The sequence below is a fragment of the Trichosurus vulpecula genome, chromosome 1 (assembly GCF_011100635.1).
Source record: "Trichosurus vulpecula isolate mTriVul1 chromosome 1, mTriVul1.pri, whole genome shotgun sequence".
Classification (NCBI taxonomy): Eukaryota; Metazoa; Chordata; class Mammalia; order Diprotodontia; family Phalangeridae; genus Trichosurus; species Trichosurus vulpecula.
The window spans coordinates 211,634,954-211,649,947 of NC_050573.1; the positions used below are offsets into that span (position 1 = coordinate 211,634,954).

The window sequence follows — 14,994 nt, forward strand, 5'->3', positions numbered from 1 at the left end:
ATACATATTCAAATATTTATACACTCCCATTGTTGTATCTCTTCAACTTGTTTGTAATAACTGACGTATAAACTAGTTTGCTAAGTACCTTACACATTTGATCTTATTTGAGCCTCTCAGCAGTCCCATGAGTTAAATGCTATAAATATTATTATTATTTCACTTATTATGAGTCTTGTACAGATTAAATGATTTGCTAAGGATCACAGGGCTAAGTAAGTGCCAGAAGCACAATTTAGACCCAGGTCTTCCTGATTCCAAGTCTAGCATTATTTGTACTAAGCCATGCTGCCCTCTCACTGCCTTTGTAACTTATAGTCTTAAAGAGTATACGCACAGACACACATACACACACCACATACACATATGTCTAGACCTCTACACATGAAGATCTGCAACTTGTCTTAGACAGTTGCCTAGGGCACTGAAAGGTTAACTCCCTAGCCTATGCTCACTTTGTTATGATCTGGCATAGACAGGATGTGGACTTCCAAGTTTAGCCCACCATCCACTATACCATATTCTACTTCTGTGCTTGGGATAAGATACGATGATATGGCATGATATGGTATGGCATGAAATACATAGTACTGCACAGCACAGTATAGTACAGTACAATATATAATACAGTATTATACATTCCACCATCTGATTTTTTTAGGAGTGGCATCTTCAAAAATTATTGCTAGATTATCATAAAGTGAGGTAGTTAGTGAAATGAATTGTGTCATATATTGCTTTCCTTCTTTTGAAAGGGTATGGTTTAGGATTACACAGAGAGAGACACAACTAAGAAAAGTTAAACCATTAACTTTACGTTCTTTGATGCATGACTGTGGTCACTGCTGACAAAGCCTCTGGCTGTGTGTGATTCTGCCTCAGACTAACAGCCCAAGGTCCGCAATTCAGAATGAACTGACCTGTTTATGAGTACACGTTTATTATTGCTAGGAAGTCTATGGGAATTACATGATATTGCTTTCTTAAAGTGGTAAAGAATACTGGTTAGTTATTCACAATTGCACTTTCTCTATCTGACATTCTGCATCCTACAGGCCTGCCTCCTCCACGAATTGAACAATGCACTAATGGCCAATTCTCCACCCACATTACACTAAAATCACATCTGACACAATCTGGGAGAGAGAGGTTCCAAATGTCATTCCTAAGAAGTAAACACATGTATCATTATGCCATCAAATCCCATACCATAGTATGTCAATAGGAAATTTTCTAAACTTCTCTTCCTGGGGAAAAAAATCTTTAAACTGCTTATTGAGCCATCTCTGAGATGCTATCAGTCTCATAACCCAGCCTAGGAAAAGAAATATGACTTCTAGAATAACCACGAGGCAAGTGAAAATATAATTCATAATACAGGTTACTTGATGAAACTGGCTACAATTAAGCTCATCACCAGTAGTACTTTGTTCAATGTTTACTATATAGAAGTCCCAATAAAATAGGAATGGGGTGGAGGAAGGAATACCTGGCATGCTAATAACTTGGCATTAATTATTTTTTTAAAAAGAGGTAGAACTTCTAGGATAAAGGACCAAAAAGATGGCAGACTAAACACTTTTCCCACGGTCCATGTGCACTCCAAAACTTGCGAAAGTGGACGTATGAGCCAGACTTAGAGCAACTACTGATAAATCCATAGAACAAATAGAGATAACCCAGGTAAGTTAAAAATCCTTCTGAATAAACACCTGAGAACACTAATCCTTAAAGTGCTCACTTAGCTATCTCCATGCTCCCAGCAGATACAGCATAAACTAACCAGAAGACCTATGCCTTGTGCCCTTATTGTAATCTTTTGTTTCTTCAGAGACTTTCTCAGTACTCATCATTCCCTGCATATTCTCTAGTTCACAACAGGCAGGAGGCATTGATTCTGGCCAGCCATTTGAATTGGACAGTATGCTGCCTTTTGCATGTAGAGATGAATTATAGGTTAGAGGCTGCAAAAGTTGCAGAGAACCTTTCCAAAACACCCTCTTCACTCTCCCTCAACCCTACAAAAAGTAGATGATAACTGATTCAACCCAACTGGAGAAGAAGAGGATAAGAGCCAAGGAAGTATCTAGATTAAGGGGCCAACATAAGTGGTTTACTAGATCTGAAGGAAAGGGGACTTATACCTACTGGTGCCAATCCTTGTCCCACCAGAGGTTACTGGGGGTAGGTACCCAGCATGATGAATCATAAATCACCCAATATGAGAGTTGGCTGAGGCAATTATGTTGTTAAGGTCCCTCGTGTACCCAGCAACAAAGGGAAAAGTGTCAAAAAATAAGTGATGGTGCAATATTAGGGGGAAAAATTTAAATCACCAATGATTTCAAGAGGAATTTTAAAAAACAGAAATAGATAAATTAACAGAGATCATAAACTAAAAGGAAGAACAAGAAGTCATTCCAGAATGATTCAAAAGAGAAATGAAATGCATAAGAGTTCAGTAATGAACATATGCCAACATTTATAGCTCAACGCAGACATAAAAAAACAAAATTAGCAAATTAAGGAAAATAAATAGATCCATAGTGGAGAGTTTCTCCAAAGAAGTGAAAGAGAGATTAACAAATTTAAATGTCAAAGAAAAGGAAATTGTAGCAAAATAAGAACAAAAGACAATGATATTAAAAGAATGAATGTTATTTATACATGCCAAAGCCATTAGCTTCAAAGACATAACCTATAGAACTAAAAATAAAAGATCAGAGGTCTACCAGAAGAAAATTTTTAAAAAATAAATAAATAAATAATTTTTTTAAAAATCTGAAAACCACAATGCAGGAAATAACAAAAGGCAATTGTCCATAGCTTCTGGATACAGAAAACAAAGCATAAATTAAAAGAATCTGTCAATCAGTTTCAAGAGAAAAAAAAAGCTTCAAATTCCAGGAAACATGATAGTCAAATTTAAATGTTTCAAAGACAAATAATGTATCATATAAGTGGTCAGGAGAAAGACTCAAATAGAGAGAAGGTAAAACTCAAATAATAAGAGATTATTTACTCACTAGAAACCATTGAAAGCAAGGCAATAAGACCAGCAAAGAGGTTTAAATAGGAGGAAGCAGTTTACCCCAACTCCCCCCATAAGCAATCCATTAAAAGTCTAATAAGAACACCAGATTAGGTAGTAAGTAGAAAATCTAAGGAGAATTCACAGCAGGTTATTGTTGCAGGGCAAGATCATAAATACAACCTACAGGCAAGTGACCAGAACAGTAACTGTAGAAGAGGTTGGCTTAGAAGCAGATACTCAACCTCCAAGCTCCAAACAGAATCACTGATCTGTTAGACTCCAGAGCAGGATCACAGATTCATTTCCCCACTGAATCAGAAGAGGTCTAAGCAAGCAGCACTGTTATTCTAACTGCAAAATAAGTTAGCAGACTCTAACTGCAGAATAAGATTAGAGATCAGAGCAAGAGATGACCGGCAATAGCTATGCTATTTCTCTAACTTCAGAAAAGGATTGTGGACTCAGCCACCAGGCTCAGAGTAGGAGTTCTGGTGTTCTAAACATGCAGAACCTTGCAGTTAGCATACACAGGTTAGGCCAATAATGATCAATTGCAGGCAGAAGCCTGTAGCCATGTTGCCTAGATGCAAACTAGAGTCTCTAAGAGAATGGAAAGCCCAGGAGGCAAGTGGATGGGCCATGCCCTTTCTAAGACTACAGTTATCCCTTCTACTTAGTAGGGGTTAGGGGCATGGCACCCCCACAATCTGGAAAACCCATGTAAAATTTTTGGCCCCCCCCCTCATACCAGAGAAGAAGTCTGAATTATTATGGTATTAAAATACAAAATATGTTGATATTATATAATATGCTACATATATTTTATGTATTTCTGAGTTTCTAAACTTTTTTCTGTCATCTACTGGCCATTGCCCATCATCTGCACCTTCTGCAAAACTCCCCCAAAATTCCCAATTAATTTCTTACACCTACCCATGATATATGTAAACCACAATGGGGACAGTTGCAATGTGAAAGGGATAACTGTACATAAACCCTACAGACTGTTTGCAGCTGCCTGACTCAAGCCTCCCCTGTAATTTATTAATGAACAAAGAACAAAATACCCAGAGAACATATAAGCACAATCTCAGATCGGACAATCCAAAACTAGAGGCCACAACAACCCCACTACAAATAAACAGAGTCTGATTCTGACACAAAGTCTTGACAGGAGAAATAAGGTTAGAAGAATGAGTAAACAAAGAAATACAGGAGATAAAACAAATATAGAAGAGAAGAACAACTTCAAAATACTTTCAATGAAGCCTAAAAGAAAAACAGTATGGCCACAAGATCAATTAAAATTCCTAAAAAGAAATGATGGACGATTTTAAAGGAAACATTAAAACAAAATGAGTGTGATAAAAATTGGAAAAGAAATTAAAGCTTTAGAGGAAACAATGAGAAAGACATCTAACAGGGTAGCACAAGAAGTATAAAACACTGTCCAAGTAACAGATTCCTTAAAATTTAGAATGGAAAAAACAGAGCTAGGCAAATTTAACAGAAGTTAAATAAAATAGAAAATAAAGAAATGAACAAACTCTTGGAGAATTTATAGTTAAAAGATTCATGGTAACTTTGGAATGAAGAATAAAAGATATACATATTTCTCAGTACAATAGGCCACTTTTACAGAAAAAGAGCATACATTAGTAAACAGATACTATGAATAAATGTAAAGAAGCAGAAATAGAAAGTAACTTATTTACACACTGTAAGACAATAAAAATACTAAGCAATTCAGGAAGCATGTGCAAAAGCCATTCGTGTGAAATCCTAAATAATACATCAAAGAATAAGTAATAGAAACAATATATTATGTGAATGACAATAATAATAATGAAACTATATATAAAAAGATTTAATGGAATGTAATTAAAGCAGTTTGCAGGGAAAAAAATTACCTCCCTAAAAATGTACTTCAAAATGGAAAAAGAAAATGAAGATTAATTAAATAAATATGTTGAAGGTTTTTTCTTGTTGTTGTTGGGGGGGGGGGAGGTTAAGTGACTTACCTAGGGTCATGCAGCCAGATTTGAACTAAGGTCCTCCTGACTCTAAAGTCAGGACTTTATCGATTGTGTTACCTCACTGCCTCTGTTAGTTTTTTAAAAAATTAAAGAGCCCCAAAATAAACAAACTTGACATAAACCTTGGAAATTAGTAAACAAATACATAAATTGGGAGAGGGATGAGCTATAGAACTAGGAAAAATAAAAGCTTGCTCTTAGATAAGCTTTAAAAAAATCAATAAAACAGACAACCAGATTTAAAGGGAAGAGAATCAAATAAAAAAAAATTTAAAATGGTGAAAGTCACATCAAGACTAGAAGAAATAAAAAAGAATTATCAGAGTATTGTATATTTATATGCAAAAAAAGAAAAGAAATAGAATCCAAAACAGTGGAGTATTATTTACAAAAATGTAGAATACCAATTTGTGGAACACCAAATAGATATCTTAAATAATGCAATATCAGAATCTTATATGTAACTGTAAAGTAACTACTAAATAAAAACTAAAATCTTTGCCCAGATAGATTTAAAAGATAATTCTATCAAAGTTTTTAAAAATTAATACCTATACCACACAAATTAGTCTCAAAAAAATAAAAAGCACTGTTTGAATCTCCTTTTATAAAGCACCATAGAGTTCTACTACCTTAATCAGTTAAGAGTAAAGCAAAGAAATTGAAGTACAGATCAATTATTTAAAAGTGATTCAAAAATTTTAATGAGATTCTGGAAAAAAATTTACAGCAATTTAACCAAAAATCATTCATTATTGGGCTTATACCAGGTATACAGGGATAATTCAATATTAGGAAAATGAAACATTAAATAATATTAAAACAAAAAATGCATAATGCTACATTAGCTCATAAATGCAGGGAAAGCCTCTGACAAAAGTACTATGATAACAAAAAAAAAAGCCTTGTGGTAAAGAGAATCTGAGGCATACAAAATTCTGAGCACAATCTATTTATTAGCAAGGTTAGCAGTTGCCAATAAGACAAGTCAGTGGATCCTCAGTGACCAGAGATACACCTTACAATCAGAGCAGTTTTTACAGTTTGGTGGTCACATGAGGTCCAGTGATGCAAACTAAACTAAGACGGTGATTGGTCTATAAGAAGGCATACAGGACACTAACTGGCAAGGGGGATCTCCAGAATCCATAGCAACAAGGAAAACAAAGAGTTGAGTAACACCCTCTGGAAAGTTCCATGACAGATACTATGCAACACCAGAGATATGTAGTGTTGGGCAAAACATCTCCTGACCAGGTTAACTCCTCCACCATTCATCTTCCTTATCTCTGTCAAGAGACATGACCAGCTTGTAGCCCTTAAAATTAGGTTACCTAAACTGTTACAAACACTACTGCTGATGCTTATACAATTAAATCCAAATCTGATCCATGGACATTACTTTTACTGATTAGCAATAAATCAATCAGTAATAATCAATTTGACAGTACAATGTGCTAAAAATAAAAAAAAATTACAAAACAAAGGTGGATCTTTTTTAATGAAATATAATGTATCAAAGACTAAAAGTCAGCATTATATGTAATAGGGAATCATGAGAAACTTTCCTAATGAATATAGCAAGAGTCTCCTCCCCATTGTTAGTTAACATAGTTATATGCTAGCAATAGTAATAATAAAACAGAAATCAACATTTCTATGGAGCAATATTAAAGATGAAAAAACATATTAATTATCAAATGATAGAAATTATATACCTTTCAACGCTATTGAGAAAATGTGAACTCTTAAGTCACAGGAGATAGAGGCAATACTAGCTCCCAGGTAGTATGAATAATGAACACTGTGGAGTGATCACATAACTTGAATTTATACTGAATTAATACTGCATATTTCCTCTGGTCTAGAACCAATTGCTTTATTTTATACAATTCTAAATTTGAATGGCATAAATTCTAATACGTTCAACCATTTCATGTGATGCATTATCTGTACTAATTGGGACCTAGCTGAAGATAAGATAAATCATTTTAATTATGTGAAATTGAAAAGTTTCTGAAGCAACAAGATAAAAGCAACAAGAACAAAAAGGGAATTAGTTGACTTTAAAATAATATTTTAGGACTTCTGGAAGCCAAGATGGAGGAGCACGCAGTAAATCACTGTAGCCCTCACATACTCACCTCTAAACAACCATAAAATAGAGCCCTAAACAAATCCTGGAAGAATGGAACCAGCAAAGAGACAAGGTGAAACGACATTTTAGCCCAAGAAACTTTGAGGATTGGCAGCATCTGTCTCACTCAGGTAAAAGGGGAGTGCAGTCCATGACATAAAGTGTCCCAGAAAGCCAGCAGCAAGCCCCACCTCAGGAAACCAGTGCTAGATCCTGAACCCCAATGTGGTGAAGCAGGCAAACACCAATACCAGTACCCCCCACATGCTTTAGCACAGCCAGGGGAACCAGCAGACTCCAGCTCCAAGAACCACCACATACTTCAGCATAACCCTGAACAGGCATGGTGATCCAATAGCCAGACCACCATTTGCTTCAGTGTAGCCATAGGAAAACACAGAAATACTACACTGGGCCTCACCACATGTCAGACACCCCCACCAGCACCCCAGCTCACCACCAGGTAAGCTACCAGACTTCTACAGCCTCCAGCAGTGCCAGCCAACCCCCAACCAACCCCATAGCAGAGAACCAGACACAAGGATCCCCCATGGGACTCAGGGCAATGTGAGAGCAGCAGTATCTAAATGCCCAGGGTCTACAGCCACTAGCACAAGAAGCCTGAGACAGTGCCCCTTCTACCCTAGAAGAAGAGTTCAAATTAAAAAGGAAAAGAAAAAGGCTACCCCCTCAAAAAAATACTAGCAAAAAACAACCAAAAAAAAAGAATATGACCATAGAAAGTTATTATGGTGACAGGGAAGACCAAGATACAAACTCAGAATACAACAATTATGGGCAAAACCCCAGAGAAAAACAGGAAGTGATCTCAAGCCCAGAAAGAACTCATGTAAGAGCTCAAAAAGGAGCGTATAAATCAAAGAAAAGAGATAGAAGAAAAATTGGGAAAAGAAATGAGAGGGAGGCAAGAGAATTATGCAAAAAGAGTCAACAGCTTGGAAAACTGCTTAAAAAGTAGAATTGGCCAAATGGAAAAGGAGATAGAAAAATCCACTGAAGAAAACAACTCCTTTAAGAGTACAACTGACCAAATGGAAAAGTAAGTACAAAAGATAATTGAGGAAAACAACATCTTAAAAGTCAGAATTGGCAAATAGAAGCTAATGACTCTAAGAGGCATCAAACAAACAAATTCAAAAGAATTAAAAATGGAATAAAATATAAAATATCTGATGGGAAAGACAATTGACATGGCAAATAGATCCAGGAGAGAAAATACCAGAATCATTGGGCTACCTAAAAGCCAAAATCAAAAGGAAGACCTGGACAGCATCTTTCAAGAAATTATCAAGGAAACCTTCTCTTGTGTTCCAGAACCAGAGGGAAAAATAAGCATTGAAAGAATCCACTGCTCACCTCAAGAAAGAGATCCCAAAATAACAATCCCAAGGAATATTATAGCCATATTTCAGAACTATCATGTCAAAGAAAAAATACAAGTGGCCAAAGAGAAAGGATTGGAGGTCATGGAACATGTGATTCCAGAAGACAAAGAAGCTAGAACTACAACCAAGAATCACCTACCCAGAGAAATTAAGTACATTACATCAAGGGGAGAAAAGTTCATTCAATGAAATAAAAGGATTTACAAGCCTTCATAAGGAAAAGACCAGAACTAAACCCAAAATTTGACCTCCTATATCAATACCCAAGAGAAACATAAATAGGTTAAAAGGGAAAAGAAAACATAAGAGACACAATGGAGCTAAACTATTTTCATCCCTACATGGGAAGATGATACTTGTGACTCTTAAAAACTATATCTTTAACAGTACAGATAGAAGAAATATATATAAACAGAGGGTATGGGTATGGGTATAAAGTGAATTTGGGGGAATGACATTTAGAAAATTAAGAGATGAGAAATAGGAGTACAATGGATAAAGAGGTAAAGAAGAGGTAGAATGGGGTAAATTATTCCACTTGAAGAGAAAGACCTATTACAGTGGAGAAGAAGATGGGAGGGTGGGCAGTAGGCCTTGCTTAAGCATTACTCTCATCAGTATTGCCTTAAAGAGAGAATAATATGCACAATCAGTTGATTATAGACATCTATCTTACCTGACAGGGAACTAAAAGGAAAGGAGATTAAGTTAAAGAAGGCAAGGAGACTGACAGAAGGGAGGGAAAAACAGGGGAGGTGGTAGACAAAGCAAAACATTGATGATCTGGGAAAGGGTGAAAGACAAACAGAAAGAAGAATAGGAGGGAGGGAAATATACAACTAGTAGTCATAACTGTGAATGTGAATGGGATGAATTCTCCCATAAAATGAAAATGCATAGGAGAATGAACCAAAACCAGAATCCTACAATATGTTGCTCATAAGAAACACACTTGATGCAGAGAGACACACAAAGAGTAAAGGTAAGGGGGTGGAGCAGAATCTATTATCCTTCAACTGAAGTAAAAAAGCAGGGGTAGGAATCCTGATCTGAGACAAAATAAAAGCAAAAATAGATCTAATTAAAGGGGGGGGTGGAGCTAAGATGGCAGCTGGAAAGCAGGAACTTGCTTAAGCTCTCCCCCAAATCCCTCCAAACACCTGTAAAAAATGGCTCTGAACAAATTCTAGAGCTGCAAAAACCACAAAAAAGCAGAGGGAAGCAGATCTCCAGTCCAGGACAGCCTGGATGGTCACTGGGAAGATTCTATCGCACGGTGCTGGGAGCAGAGTGGGTCCAGCGTGGGCCATTCCAGGAACAACAAGACCAGTAGTCCAGCAGGCAGAGAACGCCTTAGGGGCATGAATCACTGAGCTGTAGCAGTTACCAGACTTCTCAACCCATAACGCCAAAGACAAAAGAGCAGGTTAGTGGGAAAACTGCTGGATCTGGGTGAGAGCTGCTGGCCCCAGACGGTTGGGGGGGGTGGGAGGGGAAGGGCGGCGGTGGAGGTGGTACAGTGGTAGCAGCAGGAAGTTCCTGTGACTGCTTCCAGAGCTCCAGCTGAGGTTACTTCCAGCCCCAGGCCTATGTCGGGGGAGTAATCAAGCAACCTATCAGAGAGAGAGTGCAGGGTTCTCTTGCTTTGCCCTGCTTGGATCAGGGTCACAGTCCTGCTTGGCAGTTCTTGGGGGAAGAGGATGGCTCGTGGCAGAGCTTGCAGTGATGGTGGAGTAGAAGTGGCTCTGAAAACAGCAGCACAGCCCCTAAAGCTTGGAACAAAGTACTTTCTACCCTACAAGCATTCATACCCTGACAAAAAGCTCAAGGGTCAAGTAGTTGGCTGGGAACAGAACATGACCAGGCAGCTAAAAAAGGACTCAGACTCAGACTCCAGAATCTTTTTTTAGTGACAAAGAAGATCTAAACATACAGCCAGAAGAAGTCAACAAAGTCAAAGAGCCTACATCAAAAGCCTCCAAGAAAAATTTGAATTGGTCTCAGGCCATGGAACAGCTCAAAAAGGATTTGGAAAAGCAAGTAAGAGAAGTAGAGGAAGAATTAGGAAGAGAATGAGAGTGATGCAAGAAAATCATGAAAAACAAATCAATGACTTGCTAAAGGAGACCCAAAAATACCAAAGAAAATAACACCTTAAAAAATAGACTAACCCAAATGGCAAAAGAGCTCCAATAAGTCAATGAGGAGAACAATGCCTTGAAAGGCAGAATTAGCCAAATGGAAAAGGAGGTCCAAAAGGCCACTGAAGAAAATACCACCTTAAAAATTAGATTGGAGCAAGTGGAAGCTAGTGACTTTATGAGAAATCGGGATATTATAAAACAGAACCAAAGGAATGAAAAAATGGAAGACAATGTGAAATATCTCATTGGAAAAACCACTGACCCAGAAAATAGATCCAGGAGAGAAAATTGAAAAATTATTGGACTACCTGGAAGCCATGATCAAAAAAAGAGCCTAGATATCATCTTTCAAGAAATTATCAAGGAAAACTGCCCTGATATTCTAGAGCCACAGGGCACAATAGAAATTGAAAGAATCCACTGATTGCCTCTTGAAAAGATACCAAAAAGAAAACTCCTAGGAATATTGTCACCAAATTCCAGAAGTTCCCAGCTCAAGGAGAAAATACTGCAAGCAGCCAGAAAGAAACAATTTGAGTATTGTGGAAACACAATCAGAATAACACAAGATCGAGCAGCTTCTACATTAAGGGATCAAAGGTCTTGGAATATGATATTCTGGAGGTCAATGGAGCTAGGATCAAAGCCAAGAATCACCTACCAAGCAAAACTGAGTATCATGCTCCAAGACAAAATATGGTTTTCAATAAAACAGAGTACTTTCAAGCATTCTCAAGGAAAAGACCAGAGCTGAATAGAAAATCTGACTTTCAAATACAAGGATCAAAAGAAGCATGAAAAGATAAACAAGAAAGAAAAATCATAAGGGACTTACTAAAGTTGAACTGTTTTATTTATATTCCTTCATGGAAAGATGATGTTTGTAATTCTTGAGACTTTTCTCAGTATTAGGGTAGTTGAAAGAAATATATATATATATATATATATATATATATATATATATATATATATATATATATATATATATAGACAGAGGGCACAGGGTAAGTTGAATATGAATAGATGATATCTTAAAAATAAAATAAAATTAGGGCTGAGAGAGGAATATATTGAGAGAGGGAGAAAGGGAGAAATAGAATGGGGTAAATTATCTCACATAAAAGTGGCAAGAAAAAGCAGTTCTGTAGGAAGAGAAGAGGGGGCAGGTGAGGGGGAATGAGTGAATCTTGCTCTCATCAGATCTGATTGAGTAGGGAATAACATACACACTCAATTGGGTATCTTACCCCACAGGAAAGTAGGAGGAAAGAAATAAGAAAGGGGGGATGATAGAAGGGAGGGCAGATTAGAAGAGGAGGTAATCAAAAGCAAACACTTCTGAAAAGAGACAGAATCAAGGGAGAAAATTGAATAAAGAGGGACAGGATAGCACGGAGGGAAATATAGTTAGTCTTTCACAATATGACTGTAATGGAAGGGTTTTGCATAAAGATACCTGTGTGATGTATGTTGAATTGCTTGCCTTCTTAGGGAGGGTGGGTGGGGAGGGAAGAGGAGAAAGAATTTGTAACTCAAAGTTCTAAAATCAAATGCTCAAAAAAAAGAAAAAAGTTGTTTCTGCATGTAACTGGGAAACAAGATACACAGGCAATGGGGTATAGAATTCTATCTTGCCCTACAAGAAAGTAAGAGGAAAAGGGATGGGGGAAGGGAGTGGGGTGACAGAAGGGAGGACTAACTGGGGAATGGGGCAACCAGAATATATGCCATCGTGGAGTGGGGAGAAGGCAGAAATGAGGGGGGTAAATTCATAACTCAAAATCTTGTGGAAATCAATGTAGAAAACTGAAAATATTAAATAATAAAATAAGAATTTTTTTAAAAAAAGAGAGAAGGAAGGAAACTACATCTGGCTAAAAGGTACCAGAGACAATGAAGCAATCAAATTAGAACAGCAAGGAATAGTCTAGTTTTGAGATATATGGGGAGGGGAAGAAATTATAAACAAATAACAAATACAGAGCATTATGAAATATAGAATAGATAATTTGATTACATTAATTTAAAAAGCTTTTGTACAAACGTAACCAATGCAACCAAGAACAGAAGAAAAAAAGAAAGCTGGGTAACAATCTATGCAGCAAATGTCTTTGATAAAGGCCTTATTTCTCCAAATACGTAGAGAACTGAGCCAAATTTATAAAAATACAAGCCACTCCCCAAATGATAAACGGTCAAAGAAATTGAACAGGCAGTTTTCAGATGAAGAAATCAAAGATATCTATAGGCATACGAAGAAATGCTCTAAATCACTTTTGATCTGAGAAATACAAATTAAATAACTCTGAAATACTACCTCACATCCATCAGATTGACTAATATGACAAAAAAAGGAAAATGATAAATGTTGGAGAGGACATGGGAAAATTAGAACACTAATAGAGTGTTGCTGGAGTTGTAAACTGATCCAATAATTCTGGAGAACAATTTGGGACCATGCCCAAAGGGCAACCAAGCTGTGCATACCCTTTGATCCAGCAATACCCCTATTAGGTCTGTATCCCCAAGAGATCATAAAAAAGGAAAAAGGACCTACATGTGCAAAAATATTTATAGCAGCCCTATTCATGGTGGCAAAATATTGGAAACTGAGGGGATGCTCACCAATTGGGGTATGGCTGAGCGAACTGGTATATGAATGGAATGGAATGCTATTGTGCAATGAGAAATGATGAACAGGCAGATTTCAGAAAAACCTGGAAAGCCTTGTTTGAAGTACAAGTACAAAGTAATGCAAAGTGAAATGAGCAGAACCAAGAAACATTATACACAGCTCAGCCATATTGTGGGATGATCAACTACAAATCGCTCAGCTCTTCTCAGCAGCAAAATGATCCAAGACAAGTCCAAGCAACTCATGGAGAAAAATGCTATCCATATCCAGATAAAGAACTGATGGACTCTGAATGCAGATCAAAGCATATTTTTTGTTTACTTTATTCTTTCTGGTGTTTTTTTCTTCTGATTTGTTTCTTCTTCCCCAACTGTGACAATTATGGAAATATAGATAGCACATATATAAACTATAACAAACTGCCTACCATTTTCAGAAGAGGGGAGTGGAGGGATACAGGGAGAAAATTTTGGAAATCAAAGTCTTGTAAAAATGAATGCTAAAATTTTTCTTAATATGCAATTGGGAAAAAATAAAATACTATTAAAAAATAAAAATAAAATAAAATAAAACCCTGTATCACATATCTTTTATATGAGTATAACAGCCAAGAAAACTAACAGAAATATATTTGACCAAAAGCTGGTATCTAATTGATAAGATTAAAGTATATGAATGGTTATCCAAAGAATAATTGCTATTAAATGCCATATGAAAGAATGCTCCTAATCTCTAATGATAAAAGAAATGCACATCAAAACCGTCCTAGAGTCTTCACCTCACAAGCAGAAAATTGGCAAAGGTGGAAAAAGCAGGGGGGTTGGTCACAATATTGGAAGGGTTGTAAGGAAGGAAACACTGATGGTAGAATTTTAAATTAGCCTATTAGAAATCAACATTCTCTTTGACCCAGAGATCCTACTGACAGGTATATACTCATAAAGAGAACAACGACAAAAAGATTCCCATATAAACCAAGGTATTTATTGTAGGACTCACTGTGATGGCAAAGAACGTGAAACAAAATAGATGTCCATTGATTAGCGAATGGTTAGTGGGATATTTTGTGCTATAAGAAATTTTATACATGTATGATAAATGCAGAGAAATGTGGAAACATATAAACTGATACAATTTGAAATCAGTAGAACCAGGTATAAATATAATGACTACAACAAGTTTAAAAGAAAGCCAACAACAAAACAATTGAAACTTAATGCTGTGAAACTGTAATGATCAAGCTTGACCCAAAAGACTATTGATATGAATACATCTCCTTCCATTTGTTTTTAGAGTTGGGAAACTATGGATTTGGAACACTTCATATAATATCAGATATTTTTTACTACATTGCTTAGCTTTCCTGAATTTTTTTCATTTTTTTTTCATTCTTTATTATAATGGATGACTATTCTGGAAAGGCATGGGGAGGAGGATATAGTGGGAAATATAATTCATGTGAAAACAAAGGATATCAATTTCTTAAAGAAAATAAAGAACATTTTAAATAGTTGAATTTTCTAAGGATGTCAACACATTTAATAAAAATTGAATTGAAAGTCACTTTGTGCCACCTATTTAACCTGGTTTGCATGCCCTCAG

General features: G+C 36.5%; 1 protein-coding gene across 1 annotated transcript in view; it reads left to right on the top strand.

The window, feature by feature from the left end:
* The first annotated feature begins 7,631 nt into the window (after positions 1 to 7,631).
* The window catches only part of LOC118835919 (60S ribosomal protein L32-like), a 56,313-nt gene continuing 48,950 nt past the window's right edge, over positions 7,632 to 14,994 (top strand). Inside the window, exon 1 of the mRNA XM_036743217.1 lies at positions 7,632 to 7,774. Coding sequence (XP_036599112.1) covers positions 7,632 to 7,774 — 143 coding nt within the window. The remainder of the gene's footprint in view (positions 7,775 to 14,994) is intronic.